General features: G+C 41.2%; 1 protein-coding gene across 5 annotated transcripts in view; it reads right to left on the bottom strand.

The window, feature by feature from the left end:
- The window catches only part of LOC139759418 (uncharacterized), an 853,213-nt gene that overhangs the window by 162,413 nt on the left and 663,385 nt on the right, over nt 1-27,415 (bottom strand). For 4 of the 5 annotated variants that reach the window (XM_071681513.1, XM_071681509.1, XM_071681510.1 and 1 more), the window contains exons 4-6: nt 16,515-16,710; nt 12,634-12,864; nt 8,914-9,107 (exon numbers count right to left, since the gene is read on the bottom strand). In XM_071681513.1, coding sequence (XP_071537614.1) covers nt 8,914-9,107; nt 12,634-12,864; nt 16,515-16,710 — 621 coding nt within the window. The remainder of the gene's footprint in view (nt 1-8,913; nt 9,108-12,633; nt 12,865-16,514; nt 16,711-27,415) is intronic. The other variant, XM_071681512.1, reaches the window with a different exon arrangement.

Below are 27,415 nucleotides of genomic sequence, written 5' to 3'. Positions count from 1 at the left end.
CACTACCCTTTCTAATCAACCCACCTCCCTCGCTTCTCATGCCACAAGCATCTTTTGCGCAAGCCATCACTGCTTCCCTAAATACATCCCATTCCTCCCCCAGTCCCCTTACCTGCTTTGTTCTCACCTTTTTCCATTCTGTACTCAGTCTCTCCTGGTACTTCCTCATACAAGTCTCCTTCCCAAGCTCACTCACTCTCACCACTCTCTTCACCCCAACATTTTCTCTTCTTTTCTGAAAACCCCTACAAATCTTCATCTTCGCCTCCACAAGATTATGATCAGAAATCCCTCCAGTTGCACCTCTCAGCACATTAACATCCAAAAGTCTCTCTTTCGCGCGCCTATCAATTAACACGTAATCCAATAACTCTCTCTGGCCATCTCTTCTACTTACATACGCATACTTATGTATATCTCGCTTTTTAAACCATGTATTCCCAATCACCAGTCCTTTTTCAGCACATAAATCTACAAGCTCTTCATCATTTCCATTTACAACACTGAACACCCCATGTATACCAATTATCCCTCAAGTGCCACATTACTCACCTTTCCATTCAAATCACCCATCACTATAACCCGGTCTTGTGCATCAAAACCACTAACACACTTATTCAGCTGCTCCCAAAACACTTGCCTCTCATGATCTTTCTTCTCATGCCCAGGTGCATATGCACCAATAATCACCCATCTCTCTCCATCAACTTTCAGTTCTACCCATATCAATCTAGAAATTACTTTCTTACACTCTATCACATACTTCCACAACTCCTGTTTTAGGAGTAGTGCTACTCCTTCCCTTGCTCTTGTCCTCTCACTAACCCCTGACTTTACTCCCAAGACATTCCCAAACCACTCTTCCCCTTTCTCCTTGAGCTTCGTTTCACTCAGAGCCAAAACATCCAGGTTCCTTTCCTCAAACATACTACCTATCTCTCCTTTTTTCTCATCTTGGTTATATCCACACAAATTTAGACACCCCAATCTGAGCCTTCGAGGAGGATGAGCACTCCCCGTGTGACTCCTTCTTCTGTTTCCCCTTTTAGAAAGTTAAAATACAAGGAGGGGAGGGTTTCTGGGCCCCCGCTCCCGTCCCCTTTAGTCGCCTTCTACGACACGTGAGGAATGCATGGGAAGTATTCTTTCTCCCCTATCCCCAGGGATATATATATATATATATATATATATATATATATATATATATATATATATATATATATATATATATATATATATTTTTTTTTTTTTTTTTTTTGCTTTGTCGCTGTCTCCCGCGTTTGCCATGTAGCGCAAGGAAACAGACGAAAGAAATGGCCCAACCCACCCCCATACACATGTATATACATACGTCCACACACGCAAATATACATACCTACACAGCTTTCCATGGTTTACCCCAGACGCTTCACATGCCCTGATTCAATCCACTGACAGCACGTCAACCCCGGTATACCACATCGCTCCAATTCACTCTATTCCTTGCCCTCCTTTCACCCTCCTGCATGTTCAGGCCCCGATCACAAAAAATCTTTTTCACTCCATCTTTCCACCTCCAATTTGGTCTCCCACTTCTCCTCGTTCCCTCCACCTCCGACACATATATCCTCTTGGTCAATCTTTCCTCACTCATTCTCTCCATGTGCCCAAACCATTTCAAAACACCCTCTTCTGCTCTCTCAACCACGCTCTTTTTATTTCCACACATCTCTCTTACCCTTACGTTACTTACTCGATCAAACCACCTCACACCACACATTGTATTCAAACATCTCATTTCCAGCACATCCATCCTCCTCCGCACAACTCTATCCATAGCCCACGCCTCGCAACCATACAACATTGTTTGAACCACTATTCCTTCAAACATACCCATTTTTGCTTTCCGAGATAATGTTATCGACTTCCACACATTCTTCAAGGCTCCCAGAATTTTCGCCCCCTTCCCCACCCTATGATCCACTTCCGCTTCCATGGTTCCATCCGCTGCCAGATCCACTCCCAGATATCTAAAACACTTTACTTCCTCCAATTTTTCTCCATTCAAACTTACCTCCCAATTGACTTGACCCTCAACCCTACTGTACCTAATTACCTTGCTCTTATTCATATTCACTCTTAACTTTCTTCTTTCACACACTTTACCAAACTCAGTCACCAGCTTCTGCAGTTTCTCACATGAATCAGCCACCAGCGCTGTATCATCAGCGAACAACAACTGACTCACTTCCCAAGCTCTCTCATCCACAACAGACTTCATACTTGCCCCTCTTTCCAAAACTCTTGCATTCACCTCCCTAACAACCCCATCCATAAACAAATTAAACAACCATGGAGACATCACACACCCCTGCCGCAAATCTACATTCACTGAGAACCAATCACTTTCCTCTCTTCCTACACGTACACATGCCTTACATCCTCGATAAAAACTTTTCACTGCTTCTAACAACTTGCCTCCCACACCATATATTCTTAATACCTTCCACAGAGCATCTCTATCAACTCTATCATATGCCTTCTCCAGATCCATAAATGCTACATACAAATCCATTTGCTTTTCTAAGTATTTCTCACATACATTCTTCAAAGCAAACACCTGATCCACACATCCTCTACCACTTCTGAAACCACACTGCTCCTCCCCAATCTGATGCTCTGTACATGCCTTCACCCTCTCAATCAATACCCTCCCATATAATTTACCAGGAATACTCAACAAACTTATACCTCTGTAATTCAAGCACTCACTCTTATCCCCTTTGCCTTTGTACAATGGCACTATGCACGCATTCCGCCAATCCTCATATATATATATATATATATATATATATATATATATATATATATATATATATATATATATATATATATATATATATATATATTCTTGACACTTTCCACTCACCTTTCCCTCCCATACACTCCTCACCGCTTCTGACAGATATCCTCCCACACCATATATTCGTAACATCTCTTCTCTTTTCGTGGAAACACTTGCCATTACTCTATGTTTGCTTACATCCCCGATAAAAACACCCTACATCTGCCACCGTATCAATGAAACACTTTCGACAATCCTTCATAGTCTTACTCCATCTCGTCTTCACCTCATCCCTGTTGCTACTTCCCCATTTGCTCCCTTCATCGATGTCCATTTGCTCTCTTGTTTTTCTTACACTTTTAACCTCCTAAAACATTTCTTATTCGCCTTGAAGTTTGTTGATATTCGCTCACCTCAACTCTCATTTGTCTTCTTTTTCAGTCCCTGTACCCTCCTCTTGACCTCTTGCCGCTTTCTCTTTATATATAGATATATTTTTTTTTGTCGCTGTCTCCCGCGTTTGCGAGGTACGCAAGGAAACAGACGAAAAAGAAATGGCCCAACCCACCCCCATACACATGTATATACATACGTCCACACACGCAAATATACATACCTACACAGCTTTCCATGGTTTACCCCAGACGCTTCACATGCCCTGATTCAATCCACTGACAGCACGTCAACCCCGGTATACCACATCGATCCAATTCACTCTATTCCTTGCCCTCCTTTCACCCTCCTGCAAGTTCAGGCCCCGATCACAAAAAATCTTTTTCACTCCATCTTTCCACCTCCAATTTGGTCTCCCACTTCTCGTTCCCTCCACCTCCGACACATATATCCTCTTGATCAATCTTTCCTCACTCATTCTCTCCATGTGACCAAACCATTTCAAAACACCCTCTTCTGCTCTCTCAACCACGCTCTTTTTATTTCCACACATCTCTCTTACCCTTACGTTACTTACTCGATCAAACCACCTCACACCACACATTATCCTCATACATCTCATTTCCAGCACATCCATCCTCCTGCGCACAACTCTATCCATAGCCCACGCCTCGCAGCCATACAACATTGTTGAACCACTATTCCTTCAAACATACCCATTTTTGCTTTCCGAGATAATGTTCTCGACTTCCACACATTCTTCAAGGCTCCCAGAATTTTCGCCCCTCCCTCACCCTATGATTCACTTCCGCTTCCATGGTTCCATCCGCTGCCAGATCCACTCCCAGATATCTAAAACACTTTACTTCCTCCAGTTTTTCTCCATTCAAACTTACCTCCCAATTGACTTGACCCTCAACCCTACTGTACCTAATAACCTTGCTCTTATTCACATTTACTCTTAACTTTCTTCTTTCACACACTTTACCAAACTCAGTCACCAGCTTCTGCAGTTTCTCACATGAATCAGCCACCAGCGCTGTACCATCAGCGAACAACAACTGACTCACTTCCCAAGCTCTCATCCCCAACAGACTTCATACTTGCCCCTCTTTCCAAAACTCTTGCATTCAGCTCCCTAACAAACCCATCCATAAACAAATTAAACAACCATGGAGACATCACACACCCCTGCCGCAAACCTACATTCACTGAGAGCCAATCACTTTCCTCTCTTCCTACACGTACACATGCCTTACATCCTCAATAAAAACTTTTCACTGCTTCTAACAACTTGCCTCCCACACCATATATTCTTAATACCTTCCACACAACATCTCTATCAACTCTATCATATGCCTTCTCCAGATCCATAAATGCTACATACAAATCCATTTGTTTTTCTAAGTATTTCTCACATACGTTCTTCAAAGGAAACACCTGATCCACACATCCTCTACCACTTCTGAAACCACACTGCTCTTCCCCAGTCTGAAGCTCTGTACATGCCTTCACCCCCTCAATCAATACCCTCCCATATAATTTACCAGGAATACTCAACAAACTTACACCTCTGTAATTTGAGTACTCACTCTTATCCCCTTTGCCTTTGTACAATGGCACTATGCACGCATTCCGCCAATCCTCAGGCACCTCACCATGAATCATACATACATTACATAACTTTACCAACCAGTCAACAATACAGTCACCCCCTTTTTGAATATATTCCACTGCAATACCATCCAAACCTGCTGCCTTGCCAGCTTTCATCTTCCGCAAAGCTACTACTACCTCTTCTCTGTTTACCAAATAATTTTCCCTAACCCTCTCACTTTGCACACCACCTCGACCAAAACACCCTATATCTGCCACTCTATCATCAAACACATTCAACAAACCTTCAAAATACTCACTCCATCTCCTTCTCACATCACCACTACTTGTTATCACCTCCCCATTAGCCCCCTTCACTGAAGTTCCCATCTGCTCCCTTGTCTTACGCACTTTATTTATCTACTTCCAAAACATCTTTTTATTCTCCCTAAAATTTAATGATACTCTCTCACCCCAACTCTCATTTGCCCTCTTTTCACCTCTTGCACCTTTCTCTTGACCTCCTGCCTCTTTCTTTTATACATCTCCCACTCATTTGCATTTTTTCCCTGCAAAAATCGTCGAAATGCCTCTCTCTTCTCTTTCACTAATAATCTTACTTCTTCATCCCACCACTCACTACCCTTTCTAATCAACCCACCTCCCTCGCTTCTCATGCCACAAGCATCTTTTGCGCAAGCCATCACTGCTTCCCTAAATACATCCCATTCCTCCCCCAGTCCCCTTACCTGCTTTGTTCTCACCTTTTTCCATTCTGTACTCAGTCTCTCCTGGTACTTCCTCATACAAGTCTCCTTCCCAAGCTCACTCACTCTCACCACTCTCTTCACCCCAACATTTTCTCTTCTTTTCTGAAAACCCCTACAAATCTTCATCTTCGCCTCCACAAGATTATGATCAGAAATCCCTCCAGTTGCACCTCTCAGCACATTAACATCCAAAAGTCTCTCTTTCGCGCGCCTATCAATTAACACGTAATCCAATAACTCTCTCTGGCCATCTCTTCTACTTACATACGCATACTTATGTATATCTCGCTTTTTAAACCATGTATTCCCAATCACCAGTCCTTTTTCAGCACATAAATCTACAAGCTCTTCATCATTTCCATTTACAACACTGAACACCCCATGTATACCAATTATCCCTCAAGTGCCACATTACTCACCTTTCCATTCAAATCACCCATCACTATAACCCGGTCTTGTGCATCAAAACCACTAACACACTTATTCAGCTGCTCCCAAAACACTTGCCTCTCATGATCTTTCTTCTCATGCCCAGGTGCATATGCACCAATAATCACCCATCTCTCTCCATCAACTTTCAGTTCTACCCATATCAATCTAGAAATTACTTTCTTACACTCTATCACATACTTCCACAACTCCTGTTTTAGGAGTAGTGCTACTCCTTCCCTTGCTCTTGTCCTCTCACTAACCCCTGACTTTACTCCCAAGACATTCCCAAACCACTCTTCCCCTTTCTCCTTGAGCTTCGTTTCACTCAGAGCCAAAACATCCAGGTTCCTTTCCTCAAACATACTACCTATCTCTCCTTTTTTCTCATCTTGGTTATATCCACACAAATTTAGACACCCCAATCTGAGCCTTCGAGGAGGATGAGCACTCCCCGTGTGACTCCTTCTTCTGTTTCCCCTTTTAGAAAGTTAAAATACAAGGAGGGGAGGGTTTCTGGGCCCCCGCTCCCGTCCCCTTTAGTCGCCTTCTACGACACGTGAGGAATGCGTGGGAAGTATTCTTTCTCCCCTATCCCCAGGGATATATATATATATATATATATATATATATATATATATATATATATATATATATATATATATATATATTTTTTTTTTTTTTTTTTTTTTTATACTTTGTCGCTGTCTCCCGCGTTTGCGAGGTAGCGCAAGGAAACAGACGAAAGAAATGGCCCAACCCCCCCCCATACACATGTACATACACACGTCCACACACACAAATATACATACCTACACAGCTTTCCATGGTTTACCCCGGACGCTTCACATGCCTTGATTCAATCCACTGACAGCACGTCAACCCCTGTATACCACATCGCTCCAATTCACTCTATTCCTTGCCCTCCTTTCACCCTCCTGCATGTTCAGGCCCCGATCACACAAAATCTTTTTCACTCCATCTTTCCACCTCCAATTTGGTCTCCCTCTTCTCCTCGTTCCCTCCACCTCCGACACATATATCCTCTTGGTCAATCTTTCCTCACTCATTCTCTCCATGTGCCCAAACCATTTTAAAACACCCTCTTCTGCTCTCTCAACCACGCTCTTTTTATTTCCACACATCTCTCTTACCCTTACGTTACTTACTCGATCAAACCACCTCACACCACACATTGTCCTCAAACATCTCATTTCCAGCACATCCATCCTCCTGCGCACAACTCTATCCATAGCCCACGCCTCGCAACCATACAACATTGTTGGAACTACTATTCCTTCAAACATACCCATTTTTGCTTTCCGGGATAATGTTCTCGACTTCCACACATTTTTCAAGGCTCCCAAAATTTTCGCCCCCTCCCCCACCCTATGATCCACTTCCGCTTCCATGGTTCCATCCGCTGACAGATCCACTCCAAGATATCTAAAACACTTCACTTCCTCCAGTTTTTCACCATTCAAACTCACCTCCCAATTGACTTGACCCTCAACCCTACTGTACCTAATAACCTTGCTCTTATTCACATTTACTCTTAACTTTCTTCTTCCACACACTTTACCAAACTCCGTCACCAGCTTCTGCAGTTTCTCACATGAATCCGCCACCAGCGCTGTATCATCAGCGAACAACAACTGACTCACTTCCCAAGCTCTCTCATCCCCAACAGACTTCATACTTGCCCCTCTTTCCAAGACTCTTGCATTTACCTCCCTAACAACCCCATCCATAAACAAATTAAACAACCATATATATATATGTTTGTATATTAAATGCTTTGATGATATCTATTGCTCCTAGTACTGTTATGGAGGGTTATGGTCGGTTGAAGTTATGCCAAATGGGTGTGAGGTGTGTGCGCAGTGTGGTAGTGGAGTGATTGGGTCTATATCCACGCTATGTGGGCAAGAGTTAAACACTTAGGTTCATTTCATTATCGATGAAGTTTTTGAAGAATATGGATACTAATTACTGGTGCGATATAGAGGTGAACGGTTTGGCGCGTGTCAGGAGAGGTAATATGCTGGAATGTTTCCAGGTTTTTTGGCATTGTGTTGTGTAACCAAACGGTTAAAGTGTGAGTTCGTGGGTTGGGCCGAAGTATCCTATGTAGGATTATGAGTTACAAATACGAGAGTGTTCGGGGCAGGGGAACCAAGAAGGGTATGACAGGATGGAGTGAAGGAGGCATTTTAAGTACATGGTCCTGAATTGTCAAAAGGGTAAAAGGCGTGGACGGAATAGAATTAATTACTCGAAGTGATATATGGGGGACAACGTGATGAAACGGGGGCATACGAAACAGTCAAGTCTACTGGGTTTAACTGTAGAAGGTAGGCTCTGGTTTCAGTACAATAAATATGACATCTAAAGATTAATGTTTGCAACTGGGGCTAATAATGATTTGTTCTTAAAGCTATCTTGCTATGGCAGGAAAAGTTGAGATGTTACTGGATTCCGTTGTCAGATGGTTACATTGCGAGCAAAAGGTCATTTGGCTAGACAGTACCATCCTCAGTGGACGAAAAGAACGAGTCTTACTGAGAGCCTTCTTGCTCCAGAGGAATACATAAGTTCTTTGTCTTCTACGCAGAATACAGACTCGCAGCTCTAAGAGCCCCAACTCCCATCCCATAAGAAGGGTCCTGGATGGTATGATGCTATAGAAGCAAAACATGCCCAAACCGTAGCACATCTCGGGTGAAAGAAAAAATTGAGAGTAAGATATAAATAATGCGGAAGAGATTAACTTGAGTTCCTTGACTCTTAATCAAAACGTGGTAAGGTCACAGGGAGATGGGAGGAAAAAAGAAAATTCAACAGCTTCGCTGTTAAAGGAGGCATTTCTACTTAAGTGGCCCCTCCAGGCTCGCTCCTTACCTCTCTCCCCATCGTCAGAATCGCTCTCCCGGCGCTGGTCGTCATCCACCCAGGTGGAGGAGGTGGTGGTGGCCGCAGCGCCTCCTGTCGTGCTGGTGGCGCCACTCAAGGAGGCCAAGAACTCCGACTGGTCGAGTGACTTGCTCTTTTCCAGACCTCGACGTTTCCAGGCGAACCGTCCACGGGAGGGGCTCCTGACGTGGAGGGAGGAAGGGGAGACTAGTGTGTCAATGTGGCAAGATAATCCAAATGTCGCGAGGAACAGTAGCATTGAATTTGGTGTATGGAAGCCTGAAAAATCCTAATACTTGAAGGTTACTGAAAATTCAAGACTGGGAAATGAGAATCCATGCAAAGATCTTCATGACTTCCATGATAACAAACGTAATGGCTCTCTATATACTTCCTGCTGCACTCTGCACCCTGTGTACGTACTGACTTGATCACAACAGCCTCGCTCACATTAGTCACTTGACGCTGGGCTCATGTCAGCTCCATTTTATAAAGTCAAAACATCCCACATTAATTACTATCAATTCTAGTTCTGTGATTGTTTATTCGTATGTAGAGGTAATATCTGCGAAAAGCTTATCTGTTTTGACTTGTTTGTGTTCCCAGTCAAGATGTATGAATACAGAGACTAGAAATTTACACCCTTTCAGTTCCTAATTTAATATTATATCAATCTGTGAGTGAAGGTCGGCTGTGCACACGATAAACACACACGCACACCTGTACAGATGTTTACATACAAGCTAAAGCAACACCACTGACAGCCACGAAGGAAAGCACTATATCACAAAGGACCTCAACGCATTATACACATCCTGTGGTGAAGAAATTGACGTTTTCTGCCAGGACTTCGACCCAGCAGCACTTACATCCTCAGAGGGCGCCTCATAAGTACGTCTTCTGGCCTGAACGTACCTGGCTGACGGAAGTCTGAGGAGTAGACGGTATGGACGTACTACTAAGCTGTCATACACATGCACTTGGCTTTAGGCAGAAAACACATTAATAATCTATAAGAAAAACATTAAAATGGGATACATAATGAAAACCAAAGCACTCGCGAGGAACTTCCACTACACCATAGTACAAGAACTTCTCATTTACATGTAAAATGAAGGCCACAAAAAGACAGTGAATAGGCAACAGGTTAAGCAGCAACTACCACAAGTTATGTGACCAGGGTACAACACAGCGGGTCACTTCTTATATACACAAGTCCCGTCTGTTCTGCCAACAGGCCTCAACCTGATTATGAACAGCTTCCCTATTGCCCTTCCTGCCAAAGTCCCAACATTCCTCGTGATACGTCAACATACGTATTAACGTCATCATTTACATATCATCTGCTTGTGTCTCCACCATCCGTTATGATCACACGTCATCTTCCATATTGACTCGGCAACTAAGAACTTCACCATTCTCTCGCCTCCCCGAGTCCCCGTCATCTTGCCACCAAACCTCATTATTATCAACCCCATCATTAACTCTTCCCTCATTATTATCAACCCACTCATTAGCTCTTCCCTCATTGCCATAAATAAAAATGAAGTCTCTAATTATACTAATACATCCACCATGGCCATCAGTGCCTAGTTTTTCTTGGAAAATATATAGTTGTCTTCGCTGAGAAGGTAACGGAAATGTGTTTGAGACAGTTCCAGTTTTATTCCATTTATCGCACTTTCAATCTAGAGCGTGTTTTTCCCCTTTACGAAGATTGGTGTTGAATTAATCACGTTGATTAAGAAATTAAGATAAAAAGAAAGTCTGGAATGAAGTGGAGAGGTTCCAATCCTACCAAACAAAGAGAGCGCCGCCGTGAAGATCAATATTAAAGTTGACAAGAGTATCAAACAGTGCGAGGCATCCGCCAGACGGAGAAGGCCCGCAGTGTTTCTAAGGAGGGATGACTGACGCTACAGTTGATAAGGAGCAACAGGTTCCGCTGGTATCGTCAGATCAAATCCTTTACGTAAACGATTCAAGAATGAATCCAATGAACTGATAGCTAAAAGGAGCAAATCACCCAAAAATATGCATCACGTTTGAATGATTACAATATTTAGGATACTGCTGTTGAATTATATACAAGAAGTAGAGAAAGTATCTGGCACTTGAGCACGTTCGTAAAATCAAGGTTTGAAGCAAGTTCGTAGGGACTAAGAGAAGGTCACTTCAGCCAGCCCACACGCCGCGGGGAGACGTCTGTCTCAATCCAAAGTTGGCCATGGATGATGACACTGCATGAAATGGTTTGGTATAATGATTGATGTCGCACTGACCTTCCCTCTCTGGTTGTAGAGCGCATTACACACTCTGGACATGGCTGGCCAGGACCATCGCATCCCATCGGATGAACATATACACAAGATAATGGCACAGTGAGTACGTCCCAAAATGACATCTTGTGCTAAAGCATCTCTCTTTCACATCAGTGAAAAATCGATTGAAAATTAAGGCTGCAAAGTGAGCATTAAGTGTGGCGGATTACTGTGTTGATCCACGGGAACCAAGGGTTCCCTCCCTCATCTCACGGAGTAAACCTGGTTAGGGTCCACTCGCTTCCAGGGTTTGTTGGGCAGAAGGGAAGCGGATGCCTGGGAGGCCGTACACCTCTGATGGGCAGCAGGTGCGACTGAGGTAGGGAGGGATACCAGACAGGAACTTGGGACAATTGGACCGAAGATTGGGTGGATGGGTGGGGAGGTGGATGCCCGAAAGCCACCACATCATGGGACAGCGAGGTTCAAGGATGGCATGAGAGGTTGTGGATTCTCCTCGTAAGATCATTGGTCTGAGAGAAGTATTCCCGAGTCTAGGGTTGTCAGGTAGGGAGGGTGTGGTAGAGTGGAGCTCTACGGGGAAGTTCCTCCTAAAATAGAAAATCCTGAAACGGGGGAGGGAGACAGGAAGGGTTAAGACTTAATGTGCCCTTTGGCTTAAATGCTATTTGACGTTCCATGGCATGAACCTTAAGATTCTAGGCGGCATCCCTTCGTTTGTGAGATGTATCTTAATATGTGATCTGCAGGGGCGAGAGAGAGAGAGAGAGAGAGAGAGAGAGAGAGAGAGAGAGAGAGAGAGAGAGAGAGAGAGAGAGAGAGAGAGAGAGAGAGAGAGAGAGAGAGAGAAGGGGGGGGGGGATCTATCAACATAAGGAGAGTTCACCACTTGTGAGGCCCCGTCTCCTCAACTTCCTTGTGTTATCATATGTCTTCTGGAACCCATCTATACTGTCTGCATTTACAGGATGTGTATACTGTCAGTGTCGTAAATCAGGATCTATCTCATTATATCTTAATCATCAGCATACAAGAATATACAATATCATCCCACAGAGCAGAGATCAACGCTTTCTCTTCCCTCATAACGTATACTCTAGTCCAACTTAACCACCAGTCTACATCATCAAAGCAACAGTTACGTAAAAGTCATTAGACGACCACATTCATCTATAACTGACGGCATAGTTTTCATACAGATGCTTAAAAATGAGCAACTTTTCTATGGATCTGAATTGCCTTTGAAGAGGAAAGATGAATCGTGATTCCAGACAGGCCTTTCTTTCAGCAGGAGCAAGACGTCACCAGTTTGGGTTCATGAGTTTACGATATCGATGATGCACCCGGAAGGTCTCACGTTAAAGATGACAAAAGAAAAAACAGAATTACCCCTAAAGAGACGACAGAAAGACGATTAAACACTAACTCAACAACGTCAAACGAAGAATTCGACTTGAGATTGGCTGCTTCTCCTCCGTGCTTTACACTCTGACTGGCTGGCTGTTCAAATCCTGACTTCTGACTGATCCTCTCGTCACCCAAGAGGCGTGACTTCTCGCTGACCTGGGGTTGAGGCGGCCCGGGAGACCCATCGTCAACTTCAAAGGACTGTGGTTTGTGGATCTGGTTAATACGCTTCCTTATTCGCTGAGGCAAGCTAGGGGTGAGGTAGTGCAGTGGTTAGTAATCACACAACAAGAAATTTAACGATATACTGGTAAAACTGGCAAAGTAAAGACGCTCTTCCTCTTCATACCAAAGTAATATGAAACATGATATATACAACCTGAGTAATACAATGTTCTTTCCAGTGTAAATGATACATACTTAAGGGTCGTTACTTTGCCAGAAATAGTAAACGTTAAATCATTTATTAGTAAAAGCCATTTCATTCCAAGCAGTATATTCAGCAGTCTTATTTGATTAGAGCATTTTTGGTTGACAACGTGTCTACCACTGCACACACACACACACACACACACACACACACACACACACACACACACACAGAACCATGAATTCTTGGAAACGTTTTCATAATCATCTCTTTCAGGTACTGACAAGCAGTTACTGAACAATTTTCACAGATAATGCATCGCCCTTAGGTATTTTCCAAGTGTCTACCTCAGATAATGCGTCATATTTGGTCAGTGAGTCAGGTGCTTATGGACCTGGTATCGAGGGGGAGTGAGGAAGTAAGAAATGTTAATGGTTTGGGAGGAGCTGAGAGAGTGCACTAGCAATTTTCATACGTGGTACTAAATATGAGTGATGAGTTATCATAGTCAGGGGAACGCCTGAAGCACTACAATGTAAGGTGTGCCAGTCATCAAGTAAGGAAGGGTTAGGTTAGTATAAAATGTTCTGCAGAGATGAAGAATGTTCTTAAGAAGCGATACAGATCAGGGTTTGGCTTTAAATCATATGTGCTACGCAAGTAGCCTTAAATCATGTCGATGCTATCAGCTTCCTTGAGCTATTAGCTTTATATGATGTTGTTCCCGGTGCTATTAGCTTTTAATCATGTTCTTCATCGAGCCATTAGCCATAAATCTCATTGTTCCCTGAGTTATTATCCATAAATCATTTTGTTCCCTGAGCTCTTAGCTTTAAATCATGTTGTTCCCTGAGCTTCTAGCCTTAAAGCACGTTGCTCCCTGAGCTAATAGCCTTGAATTATGTTGTTTCCTGAGTTATTAAAGTTAAATCATGTTGTTCCCTTAGCTATTAGCCTTAAATCATATTGTTTCCTGAGCTAATAGCTATAAATCGTGTTGTTTCCTGAGCTATTCGCCATGAAATATGTAGTTTCTTGAGCTTTCACCCTTAAATCATATTGTTTCCATAGCTATTATCCTTAAATCATATTGTTCTCTGAGTTATGAGCCTTAAATCATATTGTTACCTGAGATAGCTTTAAATCATGTTCTCTGAGCTTTTAGCCTTAAATCATGTTGCTCCCTGAGCTTTTAGCCTTAAATCATGTTGTTCTCTGAGCTTTTAGACTTAAATCATGTTGTTCTCTGAGCTATTAGCCTTAAATAATGTTGTTCCCTGAGCTTTTGGCTTTAAATCCTATTATCTCCTGAGCTATTAGCCTTAAATCATATTGTTCCCTTACCTATTAGCCTGAAATCATGTTTTCCCTGAGTTTTTAGCCTTGAATTATATTGTCCCCTGATCTATCAGCCATGAATCATGTTATTCCCTCAGTATTAGTCTTAGATCCTGTTGTTCCCTGAATTATTACTCTTCAATCATGTTTCTTCCTGAGTTTTTAACCTTAAAAAATGTTGTTCCTTAAGCTATTAGCTTTAAATCATGTTGCTTCCTGGGCTATTAGCTACAAATCATATCGTTCCCTGAGCTATTAGCAATAGATCACGTCGTTCTTTGAGCTGTAAGCCATAGATCATGTTTTTCCCTGAGCTATTAGCCATAAATCATGTTATTTCCTAGGCTACTAGTCATAAATCATGTTGTTCCCTGAGCTATTAGCCATAAATCATGTTATTTCCTAGGCTACTAGTCATAAATCATGTTGTTCCTTGAGCTTAAATCATGTTTTCCCTCAGTCTTTAGCTTTAAACCATATTGTTCCTTAAGTTACCAGCCAAAAATCATGTTGTTCCCTAAGCTGTTATTTTCAAAGCATGTTTTCCCTGAGATTTTCGCCTTTAATAATGTTGTTCCTTAAGCTATTACCTTAAATCATGGTGTTCCCTGAGCTGTTATTTTTAAATTATGTTTTCCTTGAGTTTTTCGCCTTTAATAATGTTGTTCCTTAAGCTATTACTTTAAATCATGGTGTTCCCTGAAATGTGATTTTCAAATCGTTCTCTTTGATTTTTTCGCCTTTAATAGTGTTGTTCCTTAAGCTACTACCTTAAATCATGTTGTTCCCTGAGCTAGCTGTTATTTCTAAATCATGTTTTCCCTGAGTTTTGCGCTTTTAATAATGTTCTTCCTTAAGCTATTACCTTAAATCATGTTGTTTCCTGAGCTATTAGCCGTAAATCATATAGTTCCCTGCGCTATTAGCCTTAAATCATGTTTTTTTTGAGTATTTAGCCTTAAACCATATTGGTATCTAAGTTATAAGCCATAAGCCATGTTGTTCCCTGAGCTATTAGCCATAAATCATGTTATTTCATAAGCTATTAACCATACATCATGTTGTTCCCTGATCTATCAGCCATTAATCATGTTGTTCCCTGAGCCCTCAGCCTTAAATCATGTTTCCTGTGAGCTTTTAGCCTTAAATCCTGTTTTTCTGGAGCTATTAGCCTTAAATTATATAGTTCCTGGAGCTTGTAGCCTTAAATTATGTTTCTCCCTGGCCTTTTAGCTTTAAATCATATTGTACCCTCAGTTTTTAGCCTTAAATCATGTTTTTCCCTGACCTTGTTCACCGAGCTATCTAACTCATATGGTTAGTAACTTTTTGACTGGTCAGCTTACCCGACGTCTTATCATCTGCTGAACAGAGGAACAAGAAACTACAAGAAACTAGAATAATCCCCAGCTCAAACAGCTGTGTTGTCTTCCGGGTATAACATCTGTGCTCATTCATAGCTATAACAGTTGTGTTGTGTACCAGATGTATCACCTATACTTAGTCTTAGTTACAACAGTTGTGTCGAGACCCGGGTATGACAGCTGTATCGTTTTCTAGGTATGGAAGCTATGTCAGTTTCAGGTATAACTGTGTTCAGTCTCTGCTCTAACAGATGTGTAATGTCACAGATATAACAGCTGTTTTTATGTCTCAGCTATAAGAGCTGTGTCGTGTCTCAAGTAAAAGTTATATTAAGTTTCAGCTATAGCAGCTGTGTTGTGTCTCAGGTATAATTGCTGTTTTGTGACCTTGTTATAACAGCCATGTTCAGTCCAACTTATATAGCCATGTTATGTCCTGTTATAACAGCTATGTTCAGTCTTAGTCATATTACCTTTGTTATCTCCCAGGTCCAGCAGCGGTGTTCAGTCTCAGCTATAATACCTGTGCTGTGTCCCTGATATAGTTGCTATGTTGTGTCCTAGATATAATAGCTATGTTCAGCCTCAGTTATATCAGCTGTGTTATGTCCCAAGTATATCAATAGTTTTCACTTTCAGCCATAACAACTGTGTTGTGTGCCAGCTATAACAACTATGTTGTGTCCCACATATAACAGGTGTGTTCAGTCTTAGCTATAGCAGCAATGTTCAGGTTTGCACACTAGGCAGTACGAAAACTAGATGATGCATTATGAAAGTGTGTTATCTCGCTAAAGCATGTTATCACTCTGTCTCTCAGGAACTCACCTCGGTGATTTGTCTCCTGCTGGTACGCTCTTCTCTCTTGTGTGTCTTTCCCTATCTCTCGCTTCCCTCTCCCCGCCCTTAGCTTCCTTCTCCTGGAGTCTCTCCATCAGGATTCGACTCTTTTCCTTCTCTCTCTCCAGCTGTTGTCGAAGCTGTTCTGTGGCGCTCGACTCCCGCAGCGCCTTCACCTCGTCCGCTGTGGAGAGAGGACCATGAAATACTTAAGTGAGGAAAGAAATTATGCAAAACTCTCGCCTCCCTCACCCCCATATTCAGAGAGAGAGAGAGAGAGAGAGAGAGAGAGAGAGAGAGAGAGAGAGAGAGAGAGAGAGAGAGAGAGAGACTGCATCATTATGTTCGCCATCATTAAGCACCTACAACCCACAGTTCCCTCATATGTTGTATATTATGCATCCCTTATATTCATGTAAGCAGAGTATGATCCATATCTTTGATCTGTATCATTTTCTCTTCTGTTTCATCTTTCCTAAGGCGCATTAACATCTCTGGTGTTATTACAGTCTTCGTCTTTCCAACCATATTTTCCTGTACGTCCATATCAACCCTTTCCTCTCCATGTTCCCCTCTCCCCTGTTTGTACAGCTCTCCGAGTATCCTTCCTTCTCTCTCACTCAATAGCCTTAATCCGGAGATCTTATTTTCCCGGACCAGACGTACTTCTTGTCCTGACCTAGATATTTCACTCTTGTCCTGAACCAGACACTTCACTCTTGTCCTGATCCAAACAATTAACTTCTAGAACAACTGTTCTCCTACATCTTCCTCCGATCTACTTACTCTCCAGCTCCTAGTTGATTTTCTTGTCGTTTACATCTGACGTGTGTGTGTTTGTGTGTGTGTGTGTGTGTGTGTGTGTGTTGTGTGTGTGTGTGTGTGTGTGTGTGTGTGTGTGTGTTACGGCTAGAGAGTACAACGCTCGTGTTGCTCAGTCTCTCAAGCTTGTATATATGTGACATTAATGACCTATTTCTACTGTACAGGGAGGGAGTTTTCCATTCATTGGCCCCTATCTCTTAAAAATTCTCTACTAATATACAAATTCTTTAAATTCATGTATGCTGTCTGCATTAACCAAGTCCTCAGTCATTATACGATAAAAGTGCTCCTTTGCATCTTTTTAATAATTTCCCGGCTTAATTTCAAGTTAAGTCCTCTAGTTGTTCTATCTCTCCATCTCTCGAAGAAATGTTAACTGTCCATGTCATCGGTTTGTCTCAAAAACTTAAAGGTTGTGATCAGGTCAACCTCCACGCTTCACTCGTACACAGGCAAACTTACAGCTTCAAGCCTTTCCCTATAACTCCGCTCTCTTAATTCAGGTACCCTAGTTGTTCTCCTCTCCCCGAACTTCTCTATTAGCTCTGTGCCTGTTTCGATGCGGTGACCGAACTTGAGAAGCGAATCCTAGGTTTGGCCTTATGTAGGATGTGAATAACTCCTCAAATATTTCCAAATCCATAAGCTTGAAAGCTATTCTTATATTTGCAGAAGACAGTTTGCCTCATGAACTCTTCTGCTAACATGGGACTGGCGACAAGTTGGGAGGATATTGATTCCCTAGTTCCCACACACAGCATCCCGAAACTTTATTGCCTGCTAGAAAATAATCAGTCTGAGGCCTTCTTTCACTCTGTCCCATTTTCATTACATTTACTCGGGTTGAATCTCATCACCCATGTACCAGACCAACTTTGGGGTCTGTCTAGGTCCGACTGCAATCTGATGTAGTCCTCCTCGCTTTTCACTTCCCTCATGACCTTTGCATCATCTGCAAACATACTTGGGTAGGAGTCCATCTCTTCAGGCAAGTCATTTACATAGATTAAGAAGAATAACGATCCTAGATCAAAACCCTGTAGCACTCCGCTGGTAACCTTTACCCATTTGGAGAAGGTCCTTAAACATGCGTCCCCTGTTATCTCCCACTGAAGTAATCTTATATCCATCCAAGGAGTTTCTCCTTATTTCTACCTAATGATCCAGCTTTTTGATCACCCTGCCATGCGGGAGAGAATCAAGGGCTTCCTGGCAGTCTAGATACAAACAGTCCCCCTGAGCTCACTGTCACGTAGAAGGTTAAGACAATAGTTACACATGAACTTCATTCCCTAAAACCATGCTGTTTCTTACATGGGTAGTTTCTCTTCTATGGAAAATCATCCTCATGCTTTCTCATAATCTTTTCCAGAACCTTACACAACACACTCGTTAGTGAGACAGGTCTGCAGTTCAACGCCTGTTTTTGTTGACAAAGTAGAGATTAAAATACTTGAAAATATTGGTATGTTATCATTTTCAGATTGCACGATTCATAGGGATGGACACATGTTTAAGTTAAGCATATACAGAAAACCTGCCAATGTATGCTCATATATCCTATATTATTCAGCGCAACAAGACAAAGTTAAATTATAATCTTTCCAGTCTACGTTCCTTAGGGCATTACGTATATGGAGTCCAGAGTATATTGATGATGAATTTGAGAAGATATTTTCCATTGGATCCAAGTTAAAGTATCCGAGAACTGACAATGATAAATCCCTTAAGTTGGCAAAGAAATCATTTTTATAGAGTTTAACACAAACCTCCTATTGACACCAAAAACGTTTTAGCTCTCTCTTTTAGTAATTATCTTACTTTACTTCCCATGTTGCTTAAATTCTTTAAAGAAATGTTGCCTTGGGCAACAACAATAATATAAAGAATATCTTAAATCTGGAACTCACCAGAAAGTTCTGCAGGGTGCGTTTATAGAGTACCATGTAAAAACTGAGAAGGTTTTACGTTGGGCTGACATAATATAATATATAAGAACAGGAGAAGAATCAAATGCCTTGTTTAATCACGCTAAAAACTACGATCATTGTACTGACTGGAGTAATACCATCTGTTATTAACTCTAACTCCAGTACCACGAAAAATATCACTGAATCTTCTATCATTAAATACACAGAGAATTATAACCTTAATATCAGTGAAGGTCTATACAAATTGGATAGTTTTATTGTTGATGAAATTAGCAAACAGTTTCCTTTCTTATCCACATAAAAATTTTATGATACGCATGAAGCCAGACTTGAACGCACCCAACTTCCATTCGGGTAGTCACTTGTTTACTTAATGGCGTCCGAGCTATGTCTCTTCGTTGTATATCAACTGACTTATATTTCACTCTTGTATCTCCCCTGATGATGTGGTCATTACACGAAAAAGCATTTGGGATCTTATTGTGTTTTATTTCCTTGTGGATAAGAAAGGATTTAGTTGATCACGCGCTCAATTGTGATCTTTTCCAATATATATATATATATATATATATATATATATATATATATATATATATATATATATATATATATATATATATATATATATATATGATCATTTACTTATTATACTTAATCGCTGTCTTCGTCGTTAGCGAGGTAGCGCAAGGAAACAGACGAAAGAATGGCTCAACCCACCCACATACACATGTATACACATAAACGTCCATAAACGCACATATACATAATTATACATTTCAACGTATACATACATATACATACACAGACTTATACATATATACACATGTACATATTAATACTTGCTGCCTTCATACATTCCCGTCGCCAACCCGCCACACATGAAATGGAACCCCCCCCCCCGCCCCGCCCCTTGCGCGAGGTAGCGCTAAGAAAAGACAACAAAGGCCAACATGCGTTCACACTCAGTCTCTAGCTGTCATGTGTAATGCTCTCTTTCCACATCCAGGACCCACAAAACTTTCCATGGTTTACCCCAGACGCTTCACAGGCCTTGGTTCAATTCAATGACAGCACGTCGACCCCGGTATACCACATCGTTCCAATTTACTCTATTCCTTGCACGCCTTCCACCCTCTTGCATGTTCAGGCCCCGATCGCTCAAAATCTTTCACTCCATCCTTCTACCTCCAATTTGGTCTCCCACTTCTCCTTGTTCCCTCCACCTCTGACACATATATCCTCTTTGTCAATCGTTCTTCACTCATTCTCTCCAAGTGACCATATAATTTCAGTACACCATCTTCTGCTCTCTCAACCACACTCTTTTTATTACCACATATCTCTCTTACCCTTTCATTGCTTACTCACACCACATATTGTCCTCAAACATTTCATTTCCAACATATCCACCCTCCCCCGCACAACCCTATCTATAGCCCATGCCTCACAACCATATAACATTGTTGGAACCAAATTCCTTCAAACATATCCATTTTTGCTCTCTAAGATAACGTTTTCGCCTTCCACACATTCTTCAACGCTTCCAGAACCTTCGCCGCATCCCCCACCCTGTGACATTTCTATTTCGTGGGGTAACATATTTCTCTCTATTTCGTGGAGCATTATGCCTGATGTTTTCTATTTCGTAATGTATTATATCTGATGTTCTTCATTTCGTGGGGCTTTATATATCTGATGTTCTCTATTTCGTGGGGTATCATATCTGATTTTCTCTATTTCGTGGAGCATTATGCCTGATGTTTTCTATTTCGTAAGGTATCATATCTGATGTTCTTCATTTCGTGGGGCTTTATATATCTGATGTTCTCTATTTCGTGGGGTATCATATTTAATGGTCTCTATTTCGTGGGGTATTATATCTGATGTTCTCTATTTCGTGGGGTATTATATCAGATGCTCTTTATTTCGTGGGATATTATGTTCTTTATTTTGTGGGGTATCATACCTGATGTTCTCTATTTCGTAAGGTATGATATCTGATGTTTTCTATTTCATGGGGCTTTATACCTGATGTTCTCTATTTCGTGGGGCATTATACCTCATGTTTTCTATTTCGTGGGGCATTATACCTGATGTTCTGTATTTCGCAGGGTGTCATACCTGAAATGTTCTATTTCGCAGGGTATCATACCTGAAATGTTCTATTTCGCAGGGTATTATACCTGAAATGTTCAATTTCGAGAGGTAACACTTCTGATATCTTCTATTTATCATGGTAATGATAATGTTTATTACTGATGGTGTATCATACCTTCTGACCAACGTGCTCTGTAACATGTTTATCACTGATGGTGTATCATACCTTCTGACCAACGTGCTCTGTAACATATTTATTACTGATGGTGTATCATACCTTCTGACCAACGTGCTCTGTAACATGTTTATCACTGATGGTGTATCATACCTTCTGACCAACGTGCTCTGTAACATATTTATTACTGATGGTGTATCATACCTTCTGGCCAACGTGCGCTGTAACATGTTGATACGAGAAATAATCCTACACACAACATAAAACTCTGTGTCTCTATAACTCCTTATCTAAGTGTGAATTCAATATGCCTGATCTCTTCGTCTGGACTTAAAATCTTCTATTCTTAATAGGTTACCATCTCTAAGAAGTGCACCTCTGGCACTATCCTCACTTGTGCTTTCAATCTGGCAAACTGGAAGTCAATCAAACATAATCAGGCATTCGATCCTGCTGCTCCTTCCTCCCATCTCCTCACGCTCTGCTTAAATAGCCGATCCACTAGCATTCTTTGGAGACTTTATGATGTCTCACGAGGTCAATCCTCACTTCTCTGATGTCCTCTTCTTCCTTCCTCTTCCCTTTTCACAAAGGAAATGAATATAATTGAGTTAGATTTCACCTCTTCACTAATCGTCGGCTTAACAATTCAAACAAGATTTGGTCTGTTTATTTTTTCCATCAATTCAGTCTTTAAACTTCGCTCTTTCTCATTCACTCGGAAGCCCTGAACATTCTTTTCATCAATTTCATTATCAAGGCACTGATTAAAGCCGCCTACCTCTCCTGTCTGTTCTGATGTCTCCTTTCAAGTCCCGTGCTCTTGCCTTTTTAGACGTTTTATCTACCTCTGTCTCCCTTTAATCTGTCTCTCCTACCACTACCTGTTTAATGATCTCCAGTTCAAATGTTATATTCATACTATCGTTCCCTCGTATCTTGACTACATCAAGTATATTGTTGCGTCCTTAATTTCCCAAGCTGTAATTGCCTTACCAGTATCATACAATATCAGTCTCCTGGCCAAATTCTCTTTCGTCTCTGCCATTTCTTTTTCCTTCTGTAGAGCATGATCTATCCGAGCCTAAAGCTCACCAGTGATTTACACTCATCCAATTCTGTTATCATGAACAAATGACTGCCATCAGAGAGTTCTCCCAGCTATCATGAAGATACCATTGCTATCATGAGGTTAACATTGCTATCATGAGGTTAACATTGCTATCATGAGGTTAACGTTGCTATCACGAGGCTAACATTGTTACAATGAGGTTAACATTGCTATCATGAGGTTAACATTGCTATCACGAGGCTAACATTTGTTACAATGAGGTTAACATTGCTATCATGTGGTTAACATTGCTATCATGAGGTTAACATTGCTATCATGAGGTTAACGTTGCTATCACGAGGCTAACATTGTTACAATGAGGTTAACATTGCTATCATGAGGTTAACATTGCTATCACGAGGCTAACATCGTTACAATGAGGTTAACATTGCTATCATGAGGTTAACATTGCTATCATGAAGCAAACATCGCTACAATGAGGTTAACATTGCTATCATGAGGTTAACATTGCTATCATGAGGTTAACAATTCTATCATGAGGTTAACATTGCTATCATGAGGTTCACATTGCTATCATGAAGCAAACATCGCTACAATGAGGTTAACATTGCTATCATGAGGTTAACATTGCTATCATGAGGTTAACATTGCTATCATGAGGCTAACATTGTTACAATGAGGTTAACATTGCTATCATGAGGTTAACATTGCTATCACGAGGCTAACTTTCTTACAATGAGGTTAACATTGCTATCACGAGGCTAACTTTCTTACAATGAGATTAACATTGCTATCATAAGGTTAACATTGCTATCACGAGGCTAACTTTCTTACAATGAGATTAACACAGCTATCATGAGGTTAACATTGCTATCACGAGGCTAACATCGTTACAATGAGGTTAACATTGATATCATGAGGTTAACATTGCTATCACGAGGCTAACATCGTTACAATGAGGTTAACATTGCTATCATGAGGTTAACATTGCTATCACGAGGCTAACATTGTTACAATGAGGTTAACATTGCTATCATGAGGTTAACATTGCTATCCCATGAGGTTAACATTGCTATCATGAGGTTAACATTGCTATCATGAGGTTAACATTGCTATCATGAAGCAAACATCCCTACAATGAGGTTAACATTGCTATCATGAGGTTAACATTGCTATCATGAGGTTAACATTGCTATCATGAGGTTAACGTTGCTATCAGGAGGCTAACATTGTTACAATGAGGTTAACATTGCTATCATGAGGTTAACATTGCTATCATGAGGTTAACATTGCTATCATGAGCTTAACATTTCTATCATGAGGTTAACATTGCTATCATGAGGTTAACATTGCTATCATGAGGTTAACATTGCTATCATGAGGTTAACATTGCTATCATGAGGTTAACGTTGCTATCATGAGGTTAACATTGCTATCATGAGGTTAACATTGCTATCATGAGGTTAACATTGCTATCATGAGGTTAACATTGCTATCATGAGGTTAACATTGCTATCATGAGGTTAACGTTGCTATCATGAGGTTAACATTGCTATCATGAGGTTAACATTGCTATCATGAGGTTAACATTGCTATCATGAGGTTAACATTGCTATCATGAGGTTAACATGCTATCATGAGGTTAACATGCTATCATGAGTTAACATTGCTATCATGAGGTTAACATTGCTATCATGAGGTTAACATTGCTATCATGAGGTTAACATTGCTATCATGAGGTTAACATTGCTATCATGAGGTTAACATTGCTATCATGAGGTTAACATTGCTATCATGAGGTTAACATTGCTATCATGAGGTTAACATTGCTATCATGAGGTTAACATTGCTACAATGAGGTTAACATTGCTATCATGAGGTTAACATTGCTATCATGAGGTTAACATTGCTATCATGAGGTTAACATTGCTACAATGAGGTTAACATTGTTACAATGAGGTTAACATTGTTACAATGAGGTTAACATTGCTATCATGAGGTTAACATTGCTATCATGAGGTTAACATTGCTATCATGAGGTTAACATTGCTATCATGAGGTTAACATTGCTATCATGAGGTTAACATTGCTATCATGAGGTTAACATTGTTACAATGAGGTTAACATTGTTACAATGAGGTTAACATTGTTACAATGAGGTTAACATTGCTATCATGAGGTTAACATTGCTATCATGAGGTTAACATTGCTATCATGAGGTTAACATTGCTATCATGAGGTTAACATTGTTACAATGAGGTTAACATTGTTACAATGAGGTTAACATTGCTATCAATGAGGTTAACATTGCTATCATGAGGTTAACATTGCTATCATGAGGTTAACATTGCTATCATGAGGCTAACATTGTTACAATGAGGTTAACATTGCTATCATGAGGTTAACATTGCTATCATGAGGTTAACATTGCTATCATGAGGTTAACATTGTTATCATGAGGTTAACATTGCTATCCCATGAGGTTAACATTGCTATCATGAGGTTAACATTGCTATCATGAGGTTAACATTGCTATCATGAGGTTAACACTGCTATCATGAGGTTAACATTGCTATCATGAGGTTAACATTGCTATCATGAGGTTAACATTGCTACCATGAGGTTAACATTGCTATCATGAGGTTAACATTGCTTTCATGAGGTTAACATTGCTATCCCATGAGGTTAACATTGCTATCATGAGGTTAACATTGCTATAATGAGGTTAACATTGCTATCATGAGGTTAACACTGCTATCATGAGGTTAACATTGCTATCATGAGGTTAACATTGCTATCATGAGGTTAACATTGCTATCATGAGGTTAACATTGCTATCATGAGGTTAACATTGCTATCATGAGGTTAACTTTGCTATCATGAGGTCATTTATTCTCTCACGAGGCATCACTGGTGTCATGAGGTTAACATTGCTATCACGAGGCTAACATCGTTACAATGAGGTTAACATTGCTATCATGAGGTTAACATTGCTATCATGAGGTTAACATTGTTACAATGAGGTTAACATTGTTACAATGAGGTTAACATTGTTACAATGAGGTTAACATTGTTACAATGAGGTTAACATTGCTATCATGAGGTTAACATTGCTATCATGAGGTTAACATTGCTATCATGAGGTTAACATTGCTATCATGAGGTCATTTATTCTCTCACGAGGCATCACTGGTGTCATGAGGTTAACACTGCTATAATGAGGTTAACACTGCTATAATGAGGTTAACACTACTATAATGAGGTTAACATTGCTATCATGGTGTCAACAATGTTATCATAAGGTCAACACTGCTATCATGACCCTATCATCACCACCATAACCCTATCATCACCATCACGACCCTATCATCACCATCACGACCCGATCATCATCATCACGATCCTATCATCACCATCACGTCCCAATCATCACCACCATAACCCTATCATCACCATCACGACCCTATCATCACCATTACAACCCTATCATCACCATCATAACACTATCATCACCATCACGACCCTATCATCACCATCATGACCCACGACCATATCATCATCATCACGACCCTATCATCACCATCAAACCCTATCATCACCATCACAACCCTATCATCAACATCATAACACTATCATCACCATCACGACCCTATCATCACCATCATGACCCTATCATCACCATCACAACTATATCATCACCATCACGACCCTATCATCACCATCACGACCCTATCATCACCATCACGACCCTATCATCACCATCACGACCCTATCATCACCATCACGACCTATCATCACCATCACGACCCTATCATCACCATCACGACCCTATCATCACCATCACGACCCTATCATCACCATCACGACCCTATCATCACCATCACGACCCTATCATCACCATCACGACCCTATCATCACCATCACGAACCCTATCATCACCATCACGACCCTATCATCACCATCACGACCCTATCATCACCATCATCACCCTATCATCACCATCACTAACCCTATCATCACCATCACGACCCTATCATCACCATCACGACCCTATCATCACCATCATAACCCTATCATCACCATCACGACCCTATCATCACCATCACGACCCAATCATCACTATCATAACCCTATCATCACCATCACGACCCTATCATCACCATCACGACCCTATCATCACCACCATAACCCTATCATCACCATCACGACCCTATCATCACCACCATAACCCTATCATCACCACCATAACCCTATCATCACCATCACGACCCTATCATCACCACCATAACCCTATCATCACCATCATAACCCTATCATCACCATCACGACCCTATCATCACCACCATAACCCTATCATCACCACCATAACCCTATCATCACCATCACGACCCTATCATCACCACCATAACCCTATCATCACCATCACGACCCTATCATCACCACCACAACCCTATCATCACCATCATAACCCTATCATCACCATCACGACCCAATCATCACCGTCACGACCCAATCATCACTATCATAACCCTATCATCACCGTCACGACCCTATCATCACCACCATAACCCTATCATCACCATCACGACCCTATCATCACCACCATAACCCTATCATCACCATCACGACCCAATCATCACCGTCACGACCCAATCATCACCATCACGACCCTATCATCACCACCATAACCCTATCATCACCATCACGACCCAATCATCACCATCACGACCCTATCATCACCATCACGACCCAATCATCACCATCATAACCCTATCATCACCATCACGAC

Source organism: Panulirus ornatus, chromosome 33 (genome assembly GCF_036320965.1).
Source record: "Panulirus ornatus isolate Po-2019 chromosome 33, ASM3632096v1, whole genome shotgun sequence".
Taxonomy (NCBI): domain Eukaryota; kingdom Metazoa; phylum Arthropoda; class Malacostraca; order Decapoda; family Palinuridae; genus Panulirus; species Panulirus ornatus.
This window is presented reverse-complemented; position numbering and strand designations above follow the sequence as displayed.